Consider the following 19,825-nt stretch of genomic DNA (forward strand, 5'->3'; position numbering starts at 1 on the left):
CACCACAAGCTCAGTCACATCTCAAGGCCTGTGCACTTGCTATGACTTCTGACTGGAATATTCTTCTCTTAGGTATTCACATGATTTTCTCCTTCTCGTCATTGAGGTTTCTGCTTAAATGTCTCCTTAAGAGATGTAATGGAGAATTCTGGCTGAGAGGGGAAGTAAAGTAGAGCTCAAGTAGGTAATTTGGGATGCAAAGTGAAGGTGGAAGGTTTGGTTGACCCAGGTTGGGGGTTTTGCCAAAAGGCAAATGGGCAAGGGATTTGAGAAGTGTGGGCAAGGTGATGAATCCACATCTCTTTCAACTTTACCACCCCTGCACTTGATACAGTGCCTGGCACGTAGAAAATGCCCAATTAAAAAGTTTGTGGAAAAAAAGGAGGAGGGAGGGAGGAAAGAAGGACTGTGAGAGTTAGGCAGGAAGGAGCCGGTGACTGAAAAGAAATGGAGGAGGTCAAAGAACAGGTGTACTTCAAGTAACAAAGTGTGAGAATTGGAGGATAGGAGGCCACGGTCATGGAGGGGGAGTTTGAGTTTGAGATTTCAGAGGTGGAGCAGTCTCTGGTGATGACAAGGCCCAGGGTGTGAATACAGGGGCGGGTGGCTAAACTAAAGTGGAGAGAAGGTCAGTGGAGATGGGGGTATGTTATTAATAATTGGAATCATTTGGAAACAAACCTAAATATCCAATAATAGGGGCCCAATTAAGTAAAGCATATATATCCATAGAATGTTTGGGAAGTTTTTAATGTCATGGGAAAATATTTATGATCTAAGCATAGATGTAAGAGGTACAAAATTATATATAAAGTATATATTGTCACTATGTAAAATATATTTGTGCATAAAGAAAGGAATAGAAGAAAAGATAACAAAATGTAGATGGTAAATAGTGGAATTTCAGATGACTCTAATTTTTTCTTTATTTTCTACAATGAACTCGTGTTATTCTTTCAATAAAAAAATATTTAAAATTAAGAAAACTGTTCTGTCTTTCCATTTCTTCTTGAAGCTGAATTTCCTCCTTTTGAACTCTGGTTTTTACCGCTAAACTGTACCTGATGCCTTAAGTAACCCTTATTAAGCACAGTATTCCTTGCTAACCATGATGCTTTACATGCTCCTATCCTCACCTCAACTCTGCAAAGTAGTTATTATTTTTCCCAGTCTACAGATAGTATAACTGAAGCCCAGAAAAGTTGAATAATTTGTCTGAGGTCACACAGCTATTAAATGGCAAAGCCAGGATTGGAACCCAGGACTGTATATCAAAGCTGATTTTTCTTGCATTTCTCTTGCTTCCCACCCCACTGCCTCCCATGAGTCCAATACGTTGAAAATCTTCTAGCTCACATTTTAAGTAGTGCTTAGCAACCTCAAGGAAGGTAAATCTTAGAATCTGTGAATGGCAGAACTGGAAGGGCCCTGGAGCTCATCTAGCCCAAAATGGCCTCCTTCTCCCCATTTACAGATGACAAAGCTGAGGACCAGACAGAGGATATGACAAGGCAGAGTCATCTAATAGGTCTGTGGCAGAGCTTGATTCAGGCTCCTTTCTTTCTGCTGTTTTCTCAGACTATTCTAGGCCACAGAGCAACTCAGCAACCAGAAAGTATGCCAGGCTTTTAGAATCTAATCATCTCATGGTACAGATGGGGAAACTGAGACCCAGAGAACAGAGGTGGTTTTCCCAAAGTCACACAGTGAGTCAATGGCAGAGATGTTTGTTGAACCCAGGTCACTTACCTCCATAAAGGATGCACTGACCACTGCTGCAAGCTGTCAAGTGTCAGGTGGCCAGCAGGTAATAGAACCGGGGGCTTCAGGGGTAATATGAGCTTTTGGAATCCCAGGCCTTGCATAGGGACTGGCACTTTAAAATATGCAGGAATGTTGGTTGATTGAATTGGAGAATCATTGAATTAGTGATACAAATAGGTGTGAGGGGAGGGCTAATCGTGCTGGCAGTGGCCATTGTAAAAGTACAAACTCAGGCAGAAAGAAACTAGAATTCAGATGAAGGGCTGAATGATGCAGGAGTCACAAGGTATGTGTGTGTGCGTGCACGCGTGTGAATGTTAATTCTGTCAGCTCTCAGACTTGACCATGAAAACTTGGCCGAGGAAATGTTCTGAGACAAAGGGCCTCTGTGCCCAGCTGGCTCAGACCCACTGAGGACAGCCCAGCAGGGCTGAGGAACAGCCTGCTGCTCAGGCCTCTGATTGATAAGCAATTGGGACCGGCTGCAAATCGTGGATACTTGGACATGCTGGGCCTGGAGAAGAATCACCCTGGACAGATGCCCAAACCACAGAGGCCTGATCCAGCTGGCCTTTCCTGGTCTCAAGTACAAACTGATGGCAAGGATCTCTCCAGAGGCTGCAGGGATGTGGAGGCGAGGGCAGGGGCCGTTGTTAACATACAGAAAAAAAAGGCTAGAGGAAAATATATCAAAATCTTGATGACGGTCATCTCTGGGAGATTGATTATGGGTATTTTTACCGCTTATTTGCTTCCTCTGGGCTTTCTAGATATTCTACAATAAATTATTTTACTTTGAAAAATCAAGAAATGTAAAATAAGAAAGCAGACACTTTATTTGCCTGTCTCTCTCATCAGACTGTGAGCTCCTTAAGGGCTTGAGGGCTGGAGGAATTCCGTCTTGTTGGTACCCTGGCGTTGAGCGCTCACACTGGCAGAGTATAGGTGCTCTGTAAATATTTAAGTGGTTGACTTGTATTCTCTTCTGCTTCAAACATATAAGCTCCTTTTTTAATGCCCACTTTCTTAGCAGACTTGACTATCTGCTTCCTTGATTAGAAATGACCACCTAAAAATGAATGGAGGAACCACCAGAGCTGCCCATTCAATGACAGCAAAAATAGTTATTTTTATTATCTTAATTAATTTGGTCCTCATGTCCATTTACCATTCAACAAACATTTATTGAGCACCGTCTATGTTTACAGTGTTCCTTTCTTTAAAGAGTTTAATTATAATTCTTATTTATAGGTAAGAACACAGATTCAGAAAAGTGATTGGCTCAAGTCATAAACAGAAATAGATGGGAAGGCTCAGATTCTTACCCAGTGCTGTTCACCACCCAACAAGGCTCTTGATAAATATTTGAGTGACTCTGACCTATGTGGCAGATGTGCAGATAGACTGGCAGGCAGAAAGTAAGGAAAGGAAGTGGGCAGGTAAGCTGGCAGGCAGGTAAGCAGGGGCGTAGATCCACTGGTCTCATGAGAGCTGAGCAGATTGCTAGATTGCACATTGACCTCAGAGAGAAGTGAGTGCTCACAGCAGAACAGGAACAGTGGAGACAGAAAAATTTCAAAGGAAACCCACATACCTCCTGTAGATTCCACCCTAACACAGAGCTTGAGTCTTCAAGAAGCTTTATGTTTTGTTTAGAATTCTCTATATAAGAGGTCAGGCTCTTTTATAATGTCTACAGAAATTTTCCATTGAAAATGGTAGACAAAAGGTTGGCACTGGAAGAGATAAGCTTTAGTTTATCTAGCAAATTCTCTTTAGCAGAATACAATCTTATGATGTTGAATAAATGCAGCAAATATGTATTTTCATCTAATTATGCAAGCATTTTCTAAAAGTCCTAGTCTGTCCTAGGCTCAGACTAGGTGCTAGAGAAGGGACAACTTTTACCTTCAAAGCTAAAAATATTTCTCTCTCTTTACCTTTGATGTTATGTATCTTTGCATACGCATACGCATATATACAGATCCAGCTTCCAGTACTATTTATTGAGCACTTGCAATGTGCCTGACACTGTGTTACAAGCTATTTCTTTTTTTTTTTTTTAAAGATTTTATTTATTTGTTTTATTTCCCCCAAAGCCCCAGTAGATAGTTGTATGTCATAGCTGCACATACTTCTAGTTGCTGTATGTGGGACGCGGCCTCAGCATGGCCGGAGAAGCGGTGCGTCGGTGCGCGCCCGGGATCCGAACCCGGGCCGTCAGCAGCAGAGCACGCGCACTTAACCGCTAAGCCACGGGGCTGGCCCGTCAAGCTATTTCATTTAATTCTCCCAGAAACTCCATGATTTAGGTAACCTCCCCCCGTTTTTTTTTTTTTTTTTTACTTTTTTTAATTGAGGGAACGTTGGTTTATAACATTATATAAGTTTCAGGTATATGTCGTCATATTTTGTATAATTTTATTTATTATTTTTTCCCCCAAAGCCCCAGTAGATAGTTGTACGTCATAGCTGCACGTTCTTCTAGTTTCTGTATGTGGGACGCGGCCTCAGCATGGCCGGAGAAGCGGTGCGTCGGTGCTCGCCCGGGATCCGAACCCGGGCCGCCAGCAGCGGAGCGCGCACACTTAACTGCTAAGCCATGGCGCAGGCCCTGTCATTATATATTTTTTTTTTTTTTTAAAGATTTTATTTATTTTATTTTTCCCCCCAAAGCCCCAGTGGATAGTTGTGTGTCGTAGCTGCACATCCCTCTAGTTGCTGCATGTGGGACTCGGCCCCAGGATGAACGGAGAAGTGGTGCCTCGATGCGCACCCGGGATCCGAACCCGGGCCACCAGCATCGCAGCACGCGCACTTAACCACCAAGCCACAGGGCCGGCCAACCTGTCATTATATTTTGATTTCTGTATAGACTACATCATGTTCACCCCCAAAAATCTAGCTGCCATCAGTGACCATACAAACGTCCCCTTTACCCCTTTCATCCTCCCCCCACCCCCCTTCCCCTCTGGTAACCACCAATCTGTTCTCTGTATCTATGTGTTTCTAGAGATGAAGAAACTGAGTCTCAGAGAGCCTAAAGATACTGCTGAAGCTGGTGGCAGAGATGAGTCCCTAGCCCAGTCTTTTGGTTATAAGCCAGACATCCTGGGAGGTGCAATGTGGAGATAAGTCCATTTGACGGAGGAATCATGGTTATGTGGCCCCCTTGGTTCTGTATCTTTAGAGACTTGGTTGTGATTATGTACATTTATCAACTAGATGTGCCAGCTCCCAAATACCTGTTACTTTTTGTTGGATGGATCTCTGGGGACATACAGATATTTGACCAATTTGAAGGAAAGATTTAGCAGAGGAAAAAAGATAATAATATCCAACCTTGGTTAATACAATGCTCTCTTGCTCTCAATTAGTAAGAGCTTTCCTTGAGCTGGCCCGTCTCCTCTCTTCTCCTCTCCCCTGTACAATGCAGTACTGCTTGTGTTTCCCTTTTAACACCAGGCTGTTTCATGCCTCGGGGCCTTTGCTTATGCAAGTCATTCTGTTTGGAACAGCCATTCTTCATCTTTTCTGCCTTTTCAATTCTTACTTCTTCAGGCTTGCCTTCTCTGAAATCTATCCTGACTCTGGAGGCCAGTAAGTGAATTTCATTGCCCTGTGCTTCTTTCTATCACTGCCCTTACCACACTGTATTGTGATAATTTACTTGTTGGTCTCTTCCACCACACTCTGAGCTCCCTGAAGTCCGTATGTCCCTGAAGGGACCTTGTCAGATTCATGTCTGTGCACCTGGTGCCTGGCACAGAGTGAATGCTCAAGAAATACTTGTTGAATGAAAGAATAATAAGCCCAGAGCCAGGGTGCAGAAGAACTGGGTTCTGGTCTCAGCTCTGCAACTGACAGTTCTGTGTCCATGAGCAAGTCTTTTCCTTCTCTGGGCTTCAATTTCTCTATCTGTAATATGAGGAGGTCAGATTAAATGACCACCAAGGGTCATGCTGGCTGGAGCCTTGTATGATGTTAAGATGATACAATGTTAAGAGGAAAAGTATAAAACATTAAAGTGGGACTTTATTAGCCATGTGACATTATTCTCCTAACAAGAAAAGCTCCTTATTTTGGACATCTCAAATTGTGTCAAGTTTGATATGTATCAATACTATTCACCCAGAAAAATAATTAGTGATAAGAAGTTCTGAGTTCTGTTCTAAAGTCTCCAACCATAAAGTTCAAGGTCAAAGTTGTTGGCTTTCTACATGCTTGTTAGGCTCAATTAACATTTGCCAAATGGATTAAGAAATGAATCAATCCATTTGCAAGGCTGAGAATCTTATGGCATAGGCAAAAGACATGATCATGCATTTATTTAATCATGCAACAAATATTTTTGGTGATTTACTCTATGCTAGATACAGGGGACACAATGGTAAGTAAAATAGCTATGGAACTTATAATCTGGTGGAGAAGACAGACATTACTCAAATTATACACAAATAACTTTGTTAATTACAAACTGTAAAGTACTATGATTGACTGTTGCATTTGCTGCGTACTCTTTAGGTTATAAAGGGATTTTCATGCACATAACCTCATGGGAAGCCATGTAGTATAAGGGTTAAAAGTACAGATTTTGCTGTTGGATAGGCCTGGGTCTGAGCCTGGCTTACACACTTACCTACAAACTGGGCTCTTGGACAAATTTCTGAGCTTCACTTTCCTCATTTTTTGAGTGGAGGAAAAAATAAGACTTTCATCACAGAGCTATTATGAGAACACAATGAGATAATGCATGTAAAGTATGCGGTACAATGCCTGACATACAGTTGCTAAACAGTAGCTATTACTGTGATTATACAATGTTTTTTCTTCATAGCACTTTTCCCTGTATCTTCCTCTTCTTCCAGAGGAAAGGCAGTGTTTGAAATCAGACAGAAATTGGGTTCAAATCTCAAATTCACCATTCACTAGATGCAAAATGGAACTAATGATACCTATCTCATAACATTGTCCATGGGAGTAAACGAGGCGAAATTTTAGTCATACAGGGGCCTAATGTGTAATAACAAATCTTTCCACTTTGGCATCAATCCTTATTATTCACTGAGTCAACTGTGGTCAGGGAAGCAGGATCCACTTCATTCAAGCCACAGCAACTTTAGGCAGAAAGAACCTCTTGGGGCCCCTCCCTCAGGAGTTATGGGTGAGGTGGTCACTAAGACTTCCTGGCCTTTCCAACACTCAGATCTTGGGAGAGACAAGGGAAGTCCATAGGAAGCAAGCGCACCTTCTGGACCTCCTGAGGGGAGGTAGTTGAGTCATTAGACTTGAGTGACAGGAGCTGACAGAGCCAGCTCAGGGTGGTCTTATTGGATGTATGTTGATGTGGGGTTTTCATGGGCAGAGCTAAGATAACCCTAGATATTGGATAGTGGGATTTGAGAAATATCCATTCAGCTGCAGGGAGGAGATGAAATAAGGGCTACCTCTAAGGCCTCTTCCTTCTCAAGCTGCCAAGTTGCCCTGTGACTCTGAGACCATAGCAAGCCCAGGAAATGGGAGTCAGCAACTCTGAGGCATAAAATCAGAAAGGCATTGAATGTTTGGGTGGAGTGCCAGGTCCCAAAAAGAATGCCTCTTTGTCTACATGCCATCTATGCCAAAGCAAAACAAATTTATCAGCATCTCCTTGAAACTGCAAGGGAGAGTCTAAAAAGTTTAAGCAATAAAAAAGGGTAAATGGAAATTGATTGTTCAATATCATCATTACTAATTCAAGAAGGATAAAATAGTATTGCTAATCTCTTTACTTGGTGAGCTGATTTTATTATTTTATTTTACTAACATAAATATGTACAATGGCTTAGTCCCCATGAACATATTTTCCACCTACTTTTATGAGAATGTCCCATGCCTTTCAACCATACATTCCCATGGTGGTTCAGGACCTAACTCTCATAGAGGAGACTGGAGTGGAACATTAATGTATAAGTGGCTCAACTATTTGGTAGTTGAGCCACTCCATGTGGTAGCACACAAATGGTGGCATTCAGGCATCAGATAGTGAGGGGGATTTCAGGAATATCGGAGTTATCCCGATATTCCCTTACTGTTCCCATAAGTCTTGGTCAGCCTTAGCTGCATCTTATTGTCTTTAAGAAAACAAAAATTATTTCTATGTGTTGCTTTTTTTCTTCTTTACCCCGTAGATGGATGGAAAAAACGTTGGGTGGAATCTAAACATAGGCCGGATTATGGTAAATTTCAGCTCACTGCAGGAAAATTTTATGGAGACAAAGAAAAAGATAAAGGTAAATACTGGAATTCAGAAATATACTAATTGACTGGGAAAATTCTAACTTTCATACAATTGTTTTTATGCATGATTACCAATTCATTTTTTTCTTAGAAGTAAAAAAATGGTAGATGGAGAAGGATGAACTCTCCACAAAAATAATAGTGTCCATTTATTTAGTGAGAGGTATTTAAAACTTAAGCCTTAGACACATTATCCTCATTAATTTTCCTAAAAACTTTATGAGATGGTTACTATTATGTTCTCAGTTTTGTAGAGGGGTCTCAGAGAGGTTGGGTAATTTGCCTACGGCTATATAAACAGCTGGCAAGAGGCAGAGCTGAGATCTGATTCTAAGTCTGACTCCAGGACTGTATTCATTACCAGTGGACTATATTGCTTTCCTCAAGCTTAGAATTTTTTATATAACACTGCACTTGAAACAGGGAAGAGCATTGTATAACCTCCAAATGTTGCTCTGCCCTGGAGCAGCTTGGTACAATGGAGAGTGGAGCAGACAGATCTAGGGCTAACTCCCGTGACTTGCTGGCTGCATAATTTGGGCAAGTCTCTTCAATTCTCTGAGCCTTGATATTAGATGGAAATAATAATCATCACCTGCCATGATCATTAGAGCTGCTATATGAGCCAAATAATATTATGAGGGAAGGGGGAGCTCTGAGGACAAGGTCTGCAGGCAAGGGGTTTTTGTCTGAGAAAGCTTTTGTCCTATAAATAGAATACATTGATTGTCCCCTGGAGTGATTTCCCATCTTTTCTCTCCTGGCTACTGTTATGAATCTCATTTTCATGTTTATAAAAGGAGAGAATTGCGAACTGGCTTGAGCATTTAAAATCTTATTTAAATCCACTCTGGAAAATTGTTTCCAGCAGAGAGAGAAGTGGAGACTGAGTGACCCGTGGGATGTCTGCTTCTTGGTGGCTCTTAGAGCAGTCTACACAGCCACCCATCTCCTCTCAGTTTGATTTCTTGGTTGTTGCTCCTCACATCTCATCCCACTTAGGTTCATTAGGTTCCCCCTGATTGTCGAGGAGGGCTCTTGTGTACAAATGAGGCTCAGAAAGAGGGGAGATTACATGGGGCTACATAGCAAGGTTTGGTAGAGCAGAGATTCAAAGCCTGGTCTTCTGCCCACGGTTCAGTGCTCTTTCCCTTATGCTCGCTTCCTCTTCCTTAAAGTCTTCTCTGGCTACTCTAGCCTCACTTGAGGTCTTTGGGGAAGTAAGGATACTCTTTAAAATGCAGACAGCTCCTAATGCAATATCAGACATGAAAGTGCTTAGCACAGAGCTTGGTGTGCAATAAATGCTCAAGAGACATCTGAATCAGGACTTGTGATCCTTTTGTGTAATTTAACACATACTTATTCAGCATTTCCTCTGTGTCAGACATTGTCTTAGATGCTGGGAATATAAAGACGCCCCTGCTCTTCAGGAGCTTAAAAATTATTCAAAGAGACGAGATAAATCTATTTGCAACCTAGCACGACCCAGGGAAGTACAGAGTGCTGTGGGATCATGAAGGAAGGACCCTCACAGAGCATGAATAATGATAGCCTCTTCCATCTTATGTTGACAGTTTACAAAGTGCTTCTCACATCTCATACCCATTTGACTTTCATGGGAACCCTATGAGGTAGGAAGAATTATCCACATTTTGCTGATGAGGAAACTGAGGCTCAGAGAGTTAAAGCAACAGTCAGAGCCATAACCAGTTAGCTGGGTAGCAGCATGGAATAATGGAAAGACCACTAGCCTGGAAGTCAGGAGACTTGGCTTATATTTCTGTCATTTGTGATTGTATGATCTTGGATAAGTAACTTTCCCTCTCCGGGGCTTGGTTTCCTCATCTATAAAGTAATGTAGTTAGACTGGAAAGGCTCTGAGATCCCTTATAGCTCTGATATTCTCTGGAGGAGGAGGAAAATCTTAGGGTAGGGGCTCTAGAATTAGACTGGTTGTGTGATCCTGGGCAAGTGAAATAGCCTCAATGACTTCATGGTAAAGTGGGGATAGCAGTAGAGCCCACCTCATGCGGGTTATTATGAGGATTAAGTGCAGTAATACATATGAAAGAAACATATTGCTTGGTAAAGAGGAAGTGTTCAATAAATATTAGCAATGGTTATTATTTGTTCTAAGAGGCAGTGCTGAGCCTCTTCCTACCACAGCAGTTGTGCATGGCAGAACCTGATTCTGGCCACCCAGGGGGTCTCAGAAGAAACAGGGCCTTGTTTTGTAAAGCTGAAGAATGATATTCAAGTATCTCTTGAAAGTCAGAGGCCGTATGGCATAGAGGAAAGAAAGAATTAGACAAACATGGCTTAAAAATCCCAGTTTAGTTCCTTACTAGCAGTATGGCCCTAGGCATGTCACTTTACCTCCCGATGACTCAGACTCCTAACGTGTAAAGTGGAGATAATACCCATTTTGCAGGGTTGCTCTGAGGCTTGAATAAGATTATGTGTGTAAAGCAGCCAGAACAGTACCTGGCACTCAATAGGTGTGTAAGAAAGCACCAGTGCGACCAAATGCTGTGTCTCTCTGGCTGCCCTTTGGGTATTTAAGCCTAAAGACTCTGTGCTGTCTGCTCCTAGGTCTCCAGACCAGCGAAGATGCCAAGTTTTATGCCCTCTCCACCAGGTTTAAGCCATTCAGCAATGAGAATGAGACCTTGGTGGTTCAGTTTTCAGTAAAACACGAGCAAGGCATTGATTGTGGTGGCGGGTATGTGAAGCTCTTTCCTGACACCCTGAACCAGGAAGATATGCATTCAGAATCCGAGTATTACATCATGTTTGGTAAGCTCTGATAGCAGTCGCTGTCAGCCCCATGAGGTCTTAATGAGGGCCACTGGATTTGTTGAAAAGGCTCAGATGGATCTGGAACACGAAATTTCTAATCCACTTCCCTATGTAGTAAGACTCTTCAAAGACCTGAAAAAAGCAACTCTAAACCTAAATGTTAGTATAAATAGACCAAAGAGGTGTAGAGTCACATGGTATTAACAAGTCTACAGTCAGAGAGACATTCTCCAGTTCTCAGAAAAGGAGAAGGGGATCATAAACTGTGTAGACTCTCTCAAATGCACCTCCTACACTAAGGCTTTGTGCTCTGAAAGAGGTTCCTGCCCACAGAAGGTCAGGGAAATGACCTCTGTCAAGCATCTGTAATGAGTCCAGAGTGTTGCATTTGTAACCTCAACCCTGGGGCAGTCCAGATCTTACTTAGCCCCAAACTCCAGTCCAGTTTCAACGTGGTTGATATTAAAAAAACAACAAACAACAACAACTAATCCATCTCCCAAAGCACTGATGAAGAATGTGGATTTCACCAAATATTTTTGTGCAAAGTTGGAGGAAATGGTTACATTACACGTCATACAGCAAAATTTCCTTAAAATTCTCTCTAAACATTTCTTTTTTTCCCCCAGGGAGCTTCAGATCTCTTTTTTCAAGCCCTTGCCAAAATCCTCCTCCTCAGTCTCTTTGCCCTTTTTCTGTCCACATCCCCTCTCCCTCAACTCTTTCTTTCTTATTTTTCGATCTCTTTCTTATGTAGAGCAATATAGCACTCTGGGTATTTAAAATGTGTGTCTTTGCCCATCTCTATTTTTTTTCAGAATCCCACCCTTCTCACAGGGAGTGGTTGTAGTAGAAAAATTGGAAATAATGTTTTTTAAATGTGATTTTTTTTCTTTTCATGTGAATATTATTTATATATGCTCAAAGAACCCAAGTTCGAGCTGTTATCATCTCCATTTTACAGATGAGGAAACAGAGGCAAGAAATTTGCCCAAGGTGAGGAAGTGGGAAGCCAGAATTAGACCCTAATCTGCCCGGCTTTGAAGCCTGTGCTTTTTTCTACTCCACCCTTTAGCCTTCTGTTTGGTGGGGACACAGGGATGTAAATAATTTTTTTATTTTTATTTTATTTTATTTTTTGTGAGGAAGATCAGCCCTGAGCTAACATCCATGCCAATCCTCCTCTTTTTGCTGAGGAAGACTGGCCCTGGGCTAACATCTGTGCCCATCTTCCTCCACTTTACATGGGATGCCGCCACAGCATGGCTTGATAAGCGGTGCATCGCTGCGCGCCCGGGATCCGAAACTTCGAACCCCGGGCTGCCGAAGCGGAGCGTGTGCACTTAACCGCTATGCCACGGGGCCAGCCCCAGTGATTTTTTTGAAAGGCAGAATAAAAGGCATATTTTAAAAAGGTATTGTTGAGGTGCTATGAGATCACAAAAGATGGCATGACTTAGTCCAACTGGGGGCTTTTAGGAGGAGGTATTAATTGTTCTTTGAAGAATGAGTCAGATTTTAATAGGCAGGAGATGGAGGAAATGTAATGAGGGCAGAGGAAACAGTGTGTGCAAAAGCTCAGTGACAAGAAATTTAAATGCAAGTAGAGGGGCCAGCCCAGTGGCACAAGCTGGTAAGTGCACGCGCTCCGCTGTGGCGGCCCAGGGTCCACCAGTTGGGATCCCGGGTGCACACTGATGCACCACTTGTCAAGCCATGCTGTGGCAGCACCCCATATAAAGTAGAGGAAGATGGGCACGGATGTTAGCCCAGGGCCAGTCTTCCTCAGCAAAAAAAAAGAGAAGGATTGGCAGATGTTAGCTCAGGGCCAATCTTCCTCACAAATAAATAAATAAATAAATAAAATGCAAGTAGAAAAATGATAAGACCAGTGTGGTAGAGCACATCGTGTGTGTGTGTATGTGTGTGTGTGTGTGTTTAGAATAGTCAGAGAGCAATAATATGGGAGATGGGTTGAAAACTAGGTTAAAACTTGTTCTTGGACCTTTGTCAGGTTAAGTTCTCTGGGCTCAGAACCACTGATCAACAGTTCCCTAAAAGTTTTCACAAAGCAGAAAGAGCCCCAGGCTCTGTTTCTAGGTAAGCTTGGGTTTGAAGCCCAGTACTGCTACTTACTAGCTGTTTGACCTTGGACAAATTGCTTAACTTTTCTGAGCCACTATTTTCCCAGCTAAAAGTGAAGACAGTAACACCTACTTGTTGTGAGAATTAAATGACATGGTATAAGGTGCCTGGCACAGGAGGGGCTTCTGGTTGAGTTTGGTCAGTGGGAGCCCTAGCAGGAGATCAGAGGGAGGAAAGTGGGTTGTGTCTCTTGACTGAAAGTCACAGCTTCTCTCCTGGCTGCCCTCTCCACAGGACTTCTTCTTCTGGGCTCTGGTAACTCCTTCTTGCTGCTCCTTCAGGCCTAGGCGTGGGAGCAGCCCTACTGTGGCTAGCCCAGAGCATAGGAAAATTCTTTATATTTTCTCAATGTTCTGCTCCTACTGTTGTAAATAGTCCTTTTATTAAATTCTCCTCAAATAATCCTAAATTTGAATCTATTATCTGTTTCCTGCTGAGACCCTGATAAACACACAGCTTGTATGTGTCTTGGCCTCAGACCAGGCAAACTGCCTAAAAGTGATGTGAAATCATGCACTGGCATTTAATTTGCAGGCCCTGACATCTGTGGCTTTGGCAACAACAAAGTACAGGTCATCCTTCGTCACCAAGGGAAATACCATGAGAACAACAAGACCATCAAGTGCAGGGTGAGTGTGTGGGCTGGTTCCCAGCCTGGGGGAAGGGTAAGCATGTTGTATATGTTATCTCATTTAATTCTTACAAAAACCCTATAAATTAAATTCTATCATCTCCATTTTACAGATTAGGAAGTAGACCTAGAGAAATGCTGTAAATTACAGGAGTTCACATAGGAGCAGTTGATCTGGAAGCCTAGGGAGTCATATAAGGTCCTCTATTGGATCAATGCTTGGCATGGCCCAGTTCCCCACTGCTAGATTGTGGAAGAAATTGGAGAGGTGGGGAGTGCTGGGCTTAGAAATGGGGGGCGGGTTTATCTTAGTAACATCAGGTTAGAGAGATCTAGGTTGACTGAAGGATAATAGCTGGATTTCATCAGCAACTCAATAGGCGTTCACCAAATGCTAACTCTGTGCTGGGCCTTGGGCTAGGGATAGAGCGAGCCAGACGTGGCCCCTGACCTCACAGGACTCACAGTCCAGTGAAAGTAAGAGTCAAGCAGAGAAGAATAACTATCTGGTATGAGTAGTGTCTGAGAGCACAGAGCAGACCCCCTACCTGACCTGGAGGCTTAGGAAATGCTTCTTAGAGAAGGTTTCCCCCTTTGAAAGATGAGCTGAGCTTTGAAAGATGAGCATGAATTGATCTTGTGAAGGAGTGTGACAATTTTAGGGAAGACTGAATTCCTAGAAGAGGTAATCACATGTGAAAAGTCAAGGAGACTTGAAAAAAGGTAGCACTGCAAGAAGTTTGGCACAGCTAGAGCACAGGGGAGAGGCAGAGACTGAGTCTAGAGAAGCCCATGGGTCCTGGGTCATTGTAGAACCTGTGTTCAGGCCCAAGGCCTTCCCTAGCAGGACTGTACAGGGGTAGTACACGTAGGGGCTCCCTGAGATCCTCCTCTGGGGTAGGACTTGTGTTTGAAGTTGCGGATACAGCAGATGAATCAGACAGACCCCTGCCATTGAGAAGCTCACAGTCTAATGGGACAGACAGAAAGATGGAGAAGATCAGAGAATGACCAGAGCTGTGATGGAGGGAAGCACGGGAGCTAGGGGAGACCAGAGGAGTGTGTACTAGGAGAATGAGACCCAGGGTCTCTATTGGGTTAACCAGAGAAATGGGATGAGAGATGTGGTAAAGTGTGTTTGTGAATATGTAGGGCTGGCATTCAGGAACTGTGTCTGTTTTAGGTGGTGCATTTAATGCTTGAGGTATAAAGATGTACAATATGGAACTGAAATATTCCCCATTCTCCTTCTAGATCAATAAAGACACTCACCTGTACACTCTGATCATTCGCCCCAATGCTACTTATGAGGTCAAAATTGACAACCAGCAAGTAGCAGCTGGGGGTCTGGAGGACGACTGGGACTTCTTGCCTCCCAGGAAGATAAAAGATCCCTATGCCCGGAAACCAAGGAAATGGGATGAACGTCTGCAAATAGAGGATCCTGAAGATAAGAAACCTGAGGTCAGAAGGTGTTTGGCTGGGAAGCAGGAGGAGATCTCAGCTGTGGGGTTGGGTAAAGGAGGCTGGGAACAATGGTGCAGAAACTGGGGGCATCAATCCCTCAAGCTAAATATTGGTATCCAAAGAGACCTGGATGGAAGAGGGAAGCAACTCGCATTTGTTGAGGATCTATTAATCCTTCTGGCAGCCTCTGTGACCAGTGTGCTATAATGTCTATGTTAGGGTTAAGGAAACTGACACTTAGAAAATGAAGTGACTTGCCCAGGCACGCATACGTTAGAACCAACTTTTCAACCTGGATCTCTCTGATTCCAAATTTATTGATGTGGGGAGTGTGTGGAGTATATTCATTGATTCATTATCATTCGCTGGAAATCTGTACCGGATACAGCTAGGACTAGGACAATCTACGGATTGAAAATTCTTGAGTCAGGGAAGCCAAATCCTGTGGGAGCCCAAAAGAGGCTCCTAACCCAGCCTGAGTTGGGGTGCAGGTGGTGGTCTGGGAAGGCAATGCTTGAGTGATTAGATTACCCTAGAGGTTGGAAACACAGACTCTGGGGTCAGACAGATGCAAGTTTGAATCTAAGCTCCACCATTTACTAACTATGAGATGCCAACCTACTAACAGTTAGACCTTGGGCAAGGAACATGACTGCTGTGAAAGTCAATTTCACAAACAGAGATTATTATAATACCTATGTGTGAAGGTTGTTGTGAACATTAAATGAGCTAATATACATAATATAGTGCCTCGTATATAGTAAGTCCTTAATATATGGCATTTATATGTTAATAATACACTGAATTTCAAACAGTGATTCACTAGAGCAAAAGAAGTGGGGAGTTGGGTTGAAGAGAAGACATTTCAGACCTAGAGAACAGCAGGAGCAAAGGCACTACAGTCGAGTGGAAAGTAACATGGTTGTATAAAGAACTGAAAGCAGGAGCCGGCCCGGTGATGTAGTGGTTCAGTTCACGCACTCCACTTTTGGCAGCCCGGGGTTCGCAGGTTCGGATCCCGGGCATGGACCTGTGCACCGCTTATCAAGCTGCTCTGTGGCAGGCATCCCATATAAGGTAGCGGAAGATGGGCACGGATGTTAGCCCAGGGCCAATCTTCCTCAGCAAAAAAAAAAAAAAAGAGGATTGGCAACAGGTGTTAGCTCAGGGCTAATCTTCCTCACACACACACACAAAAGAAGAACTGAAAGCAGCAGTCTAGTATTTTGGGAGCATAAAGTTCAAGGCGGAGAGTGGTGGGAGATGAGATTGGGAAGGTCTGTTGGAGCCAGGTCATGGAGGGCCTCGCCTGCTACGTTGCTACTCCACAGGTCAGAGCAGATTCAGCCTCATGCAGAGAAGATGCTCGGGGTTAAGCAAGGGAAGCATGGGACCCAGCAGCTGGAATGCAGTGCCCAAGGAGAGGCCTGCAGAGAGGTGGGCAGTGGCCCAGCCACGTATAGGGAGATTCAGCAAAGGGCTCCGATCCCAGGGGGAGGGAGTTGTAGTCAGGGAATTAAGGCAGATGATCAGGCAGTGTCTGGGCCGTCGGCACCGTAGGAAAATTAGGGGATAGCTTTCTTCTAGGCCCAGCAGGCAGGCTCAGGGACAGCAAGACTAACCACAGACCCTCCCTCCTGGTGAGGACCATGTACCTGATATAGTCAGGACTGGCTCAAGGCCTGGAGGAGGAGGGAGAGGATGTAGGCCTCTACGCTCCCTGCTGAGTGGACCTGGAGAAGATGGAAACTAGTCAGACAGGTGGGAGGGCTATCATAGCCCCCAGGATAGGATGCTGACTGTTATGGCTCAGGAATCACGAAGCAGCTGAGACAGCCCAGGAAGCAGGGAACTTTTCCCAGTTGCCATGCTGCTTGATGATTGAGTCTAGTGGGCTTGGCATTGAAGCCTTCATTCAGTCAGTCTGGGCAAATGGTTAGCACCAAGGTAAACTGCCAGGTAGACAAAGCAAAACTTTGGAGGCTCCACAGCCAAAGAAATGTGCAAGTTGGGGTAAGCTGTTTGTGACTTGGAGCTCTATCTTGGGAAATAGAAGGGACCTAGGGCATAAGGGAGGACTGATAGAGGTCTGGGAGCATCCTGGAGTACAGGGAAGGTCACCAAGAGAAGTCTTCAGGAAGAGAGACCCAGGCTAGAAGATCTGTTCTGACAACAGGGGCACATGATTGGGGAAGGGATGGGGTCAGAGACAAGGGAAATTCTCATCTTATTTGAGCTTAAAGTACGCTAGAGTTGCTTGAAGGCTTTTTCTCTCCTGTATTGGGTTTATTTAGAGTCATGGGCTGGGCTTTTATAGGGGTAAGGACAGGAGGGTGGTGGGGTAGGGAGCCAGGTCCAGCCTCACTGTACTAAGGACCCCAGTTTCATCCCAGCCCACACATCTGTCCTCATGGAGGAATGTTTTGTTTTAGGACTGGGAGGACTTTGAGTACATCCCAGACCCAGATGCCAAGAAGCCAGACGACTGGAATGAGGCGATGGATGGGGAATGGGAAGGGCCCCTGATACCAAACCTGAATTATAAGGTGAGGGGGTCTTTCCTTCCAACGAGTGTGAGAAATAAGACAGAAGAAATGTAAATTTTAATTTACAAAAAAGAAACTCTGAAATCCTGAGGTCTGTCCAGAGTGGTGGAAAGCAGCCAAAGGAACATGGTCAAAATAGGCAATGGGTCTCGGGTCAGGAACTGAAAGTCTCAGAAGTGGTCCAGAAAGGGAAAGGGTAGGACATGAATGAGCCAAAAGTGTTGGGGGGAGGGGGAGCTTCTTTTTAAGGGCAAACTCCTGACCTCTTGTCAGAAGCAAGAGGGAACTAAAGGAATCAGCTATCAAGCGGTCCAGAGATAAAATGACTGAAGGATGCCTGATTCTATTTGGCCACAGTTTTCTATGCTACACATCAGGAAGAGAATGGCCCCAAGTGCCAGAGTCCTTTGATGATGTTCCCTGTGAAGCTACATTTTCTTAACATCGTGAATAAACTTATGCCGAGAGATGGGGCCAGGCTCAAAATGGGTCTCTGTAACCTTGTTCAGCTCCCTCTGAGTAGAAAGGGGAACTTGGAAGAGTCTTGTGCATTTGCTCAAAGAATGGGAAAGAAGCTCCAGGAATCCTGCTCTAAATCCTTATGCCTAATACACAACTGTCCTTATAAATTGATTGGTCTTTCTGATTGCATGAGGTCAGAAGAATGGAAAAATACTAATGCCACATTCACTCTTTGGTTCTTTGCTTAGGGACAATGGAAACCTCGGATCATCGACAATCCCAATTACCAGGGGGAATGGATTCATCCAGAAATAGACAACCCTAAATATAAGCCCGACCCCACCATTTGTCACTATTATAACATCGGTGTTCTTGGCCTGGACCTTTGGCAGGTAAAGCTCTCTGGGTTCAGAGCCACTGATCAACAGTCCCTCTAAAGTTTCCACAAGCTGGAAAGAGCTCCAGGCTGGAAATTACAAGACTTGAATGCGTCTTGATCTTTCTAAGCCTCAAATTGCTCATCTTTAAAATGGGGCTAAAAATTTTGTAACTATGCATTGTGACGGATGTTAACTAGACTTATTGTGGTGATTATTTTGCAATGTATTCAAATATCGAATCATTATGTTGTATACCCGAAGCTCATTATGATGTTATATATCAATTATATCTCAATTTTAAAAAGAGCATAATTATGAAATTATGAGAAACATGGAAAACTTTGATATGGTAAGTAAAAAAAGAAACACAAAAAAATGGGGCTAATTATATTCATCCTGGTAATTATAATAGCTAACATTTTAGCTATTATAGAGTGCATGTAACAAGCACTCTATTAGAGACTTTGCATATGCCATTTAATTCTGACTATGAAAATCTCCTATTTCTAAATGTGAAAACTGAGGGTCAGAAAAGTTAAATAATTTGCCTAAAGACGTACATCTGATAAGCAGAAAAGCTGGGGTTTGTGTGTAGGTCTTTCTGACGCTGGGTTTGGGGTTCCAGTACTTTATATGGCCTCTGCTGGTCCTACATGATTATTGGGGATGGTTCTGGGGATAAAGAAGAATCAGAAATGTGGTAAAACCTTGATGTATTAAAATCCCCAGACAGATGTTGGGGTGATTGTCACAGCCATGACAAGTCCTGACCTAGCCTCCCTCTCTCTGCCAGTCATTTTTCCAGGCTCTGATTGGAAGGGAAAGAGGAGGGCTCAGAGAGTCAGGCCTTTGGAGAGTTGTTATCGCCATCTCTCTCTTCCCTGAAACCTGTTATTGAAGATGGGGAGGACTCTTCCCCCACTCAGGAGAAAAGAAAGCACCTCAAGAGCAGGCCCCAGAGTAAAGGCCTTGGAGACCACAATCTAAGTAGTCTCGAAAAAATTCCCTTGGAGAGGAAGGGCACTCACTTTTGTTAAACACTGGCCTGGCCTATATTACCTCCCTTAATCCTCAAAACTCTGGAAAGTAAGTATTATTATCCCTTATTATTACCCCATTTTACATTTGAGAGAATTGAGACTCAGAAATGTCAAGTGATGTGCCCAAGAGCACACAGGTAGTACATGGTAGAGACACGGTTCAAACGTAGGTCTGTCAGCCTCTAAAGTCCTTGCTTTAATGACTGCCCCCCCACTATACAATAGAGACTCCAGAAACCATAGCCACTAGTCCTTGGGTGTATCCTGGAAGGTCCCATGGCCAGGGAAATCTCTGTCTCTGACCAGTGA

General features: G+C 43.6%; 1 protein-coding gene across 1 annotated transcript in view; it reads left to right on the forward strand.

The window, feature by feature from the left end:
* LOC101402385 (calreticulin-like) overlaps positions 1-19,825 on the forward strand; it is a 32,358-nt gene that overhangs the window by 3,455 nt on the left and 9,078 nt on the right. Inside the window, exons 2-7 of the mRNA XM_087447077.1 lie at positions 7,848-8,036; positions 10,639-10,842; positions 13,525-13,619; positions 14,876-15,085; positions 17,521-17,634; positions 18,345-18,488. Of these exons, the coding sequence (XP_087303203.1) occupies positions 7,848-8,036; positions 10,639-10,842; positions 13,525-13,619; positions 14,876-15,085; positions 17,521-17,634; positions 18,345-18,488 (956 nt within the window). The remainder of the gene's footprint in view (positions 1-7,847; positions 8,037-10,638; positions 10,843-13,524; positions 13,620-14,875; positions 15,086-17,520; positions 17,635-18,344; positions 18,489-19,825) is intronic.

The sequence above is a fragment of the Ceratotherium simum genome, chromosome 22 (assembly GCF_057802395.1).
Source record: "Ceratotherium simum simum isolate JZ-2026a chromosome 22, ASM5780239v1, whole genome shotgun sequence".
NCBI lineage: Eukaryota > Metazoa > Chordata > Mammalia > Perissodactyla > Rhinocerotidae > Ceratotherium > Ceratotherium simum.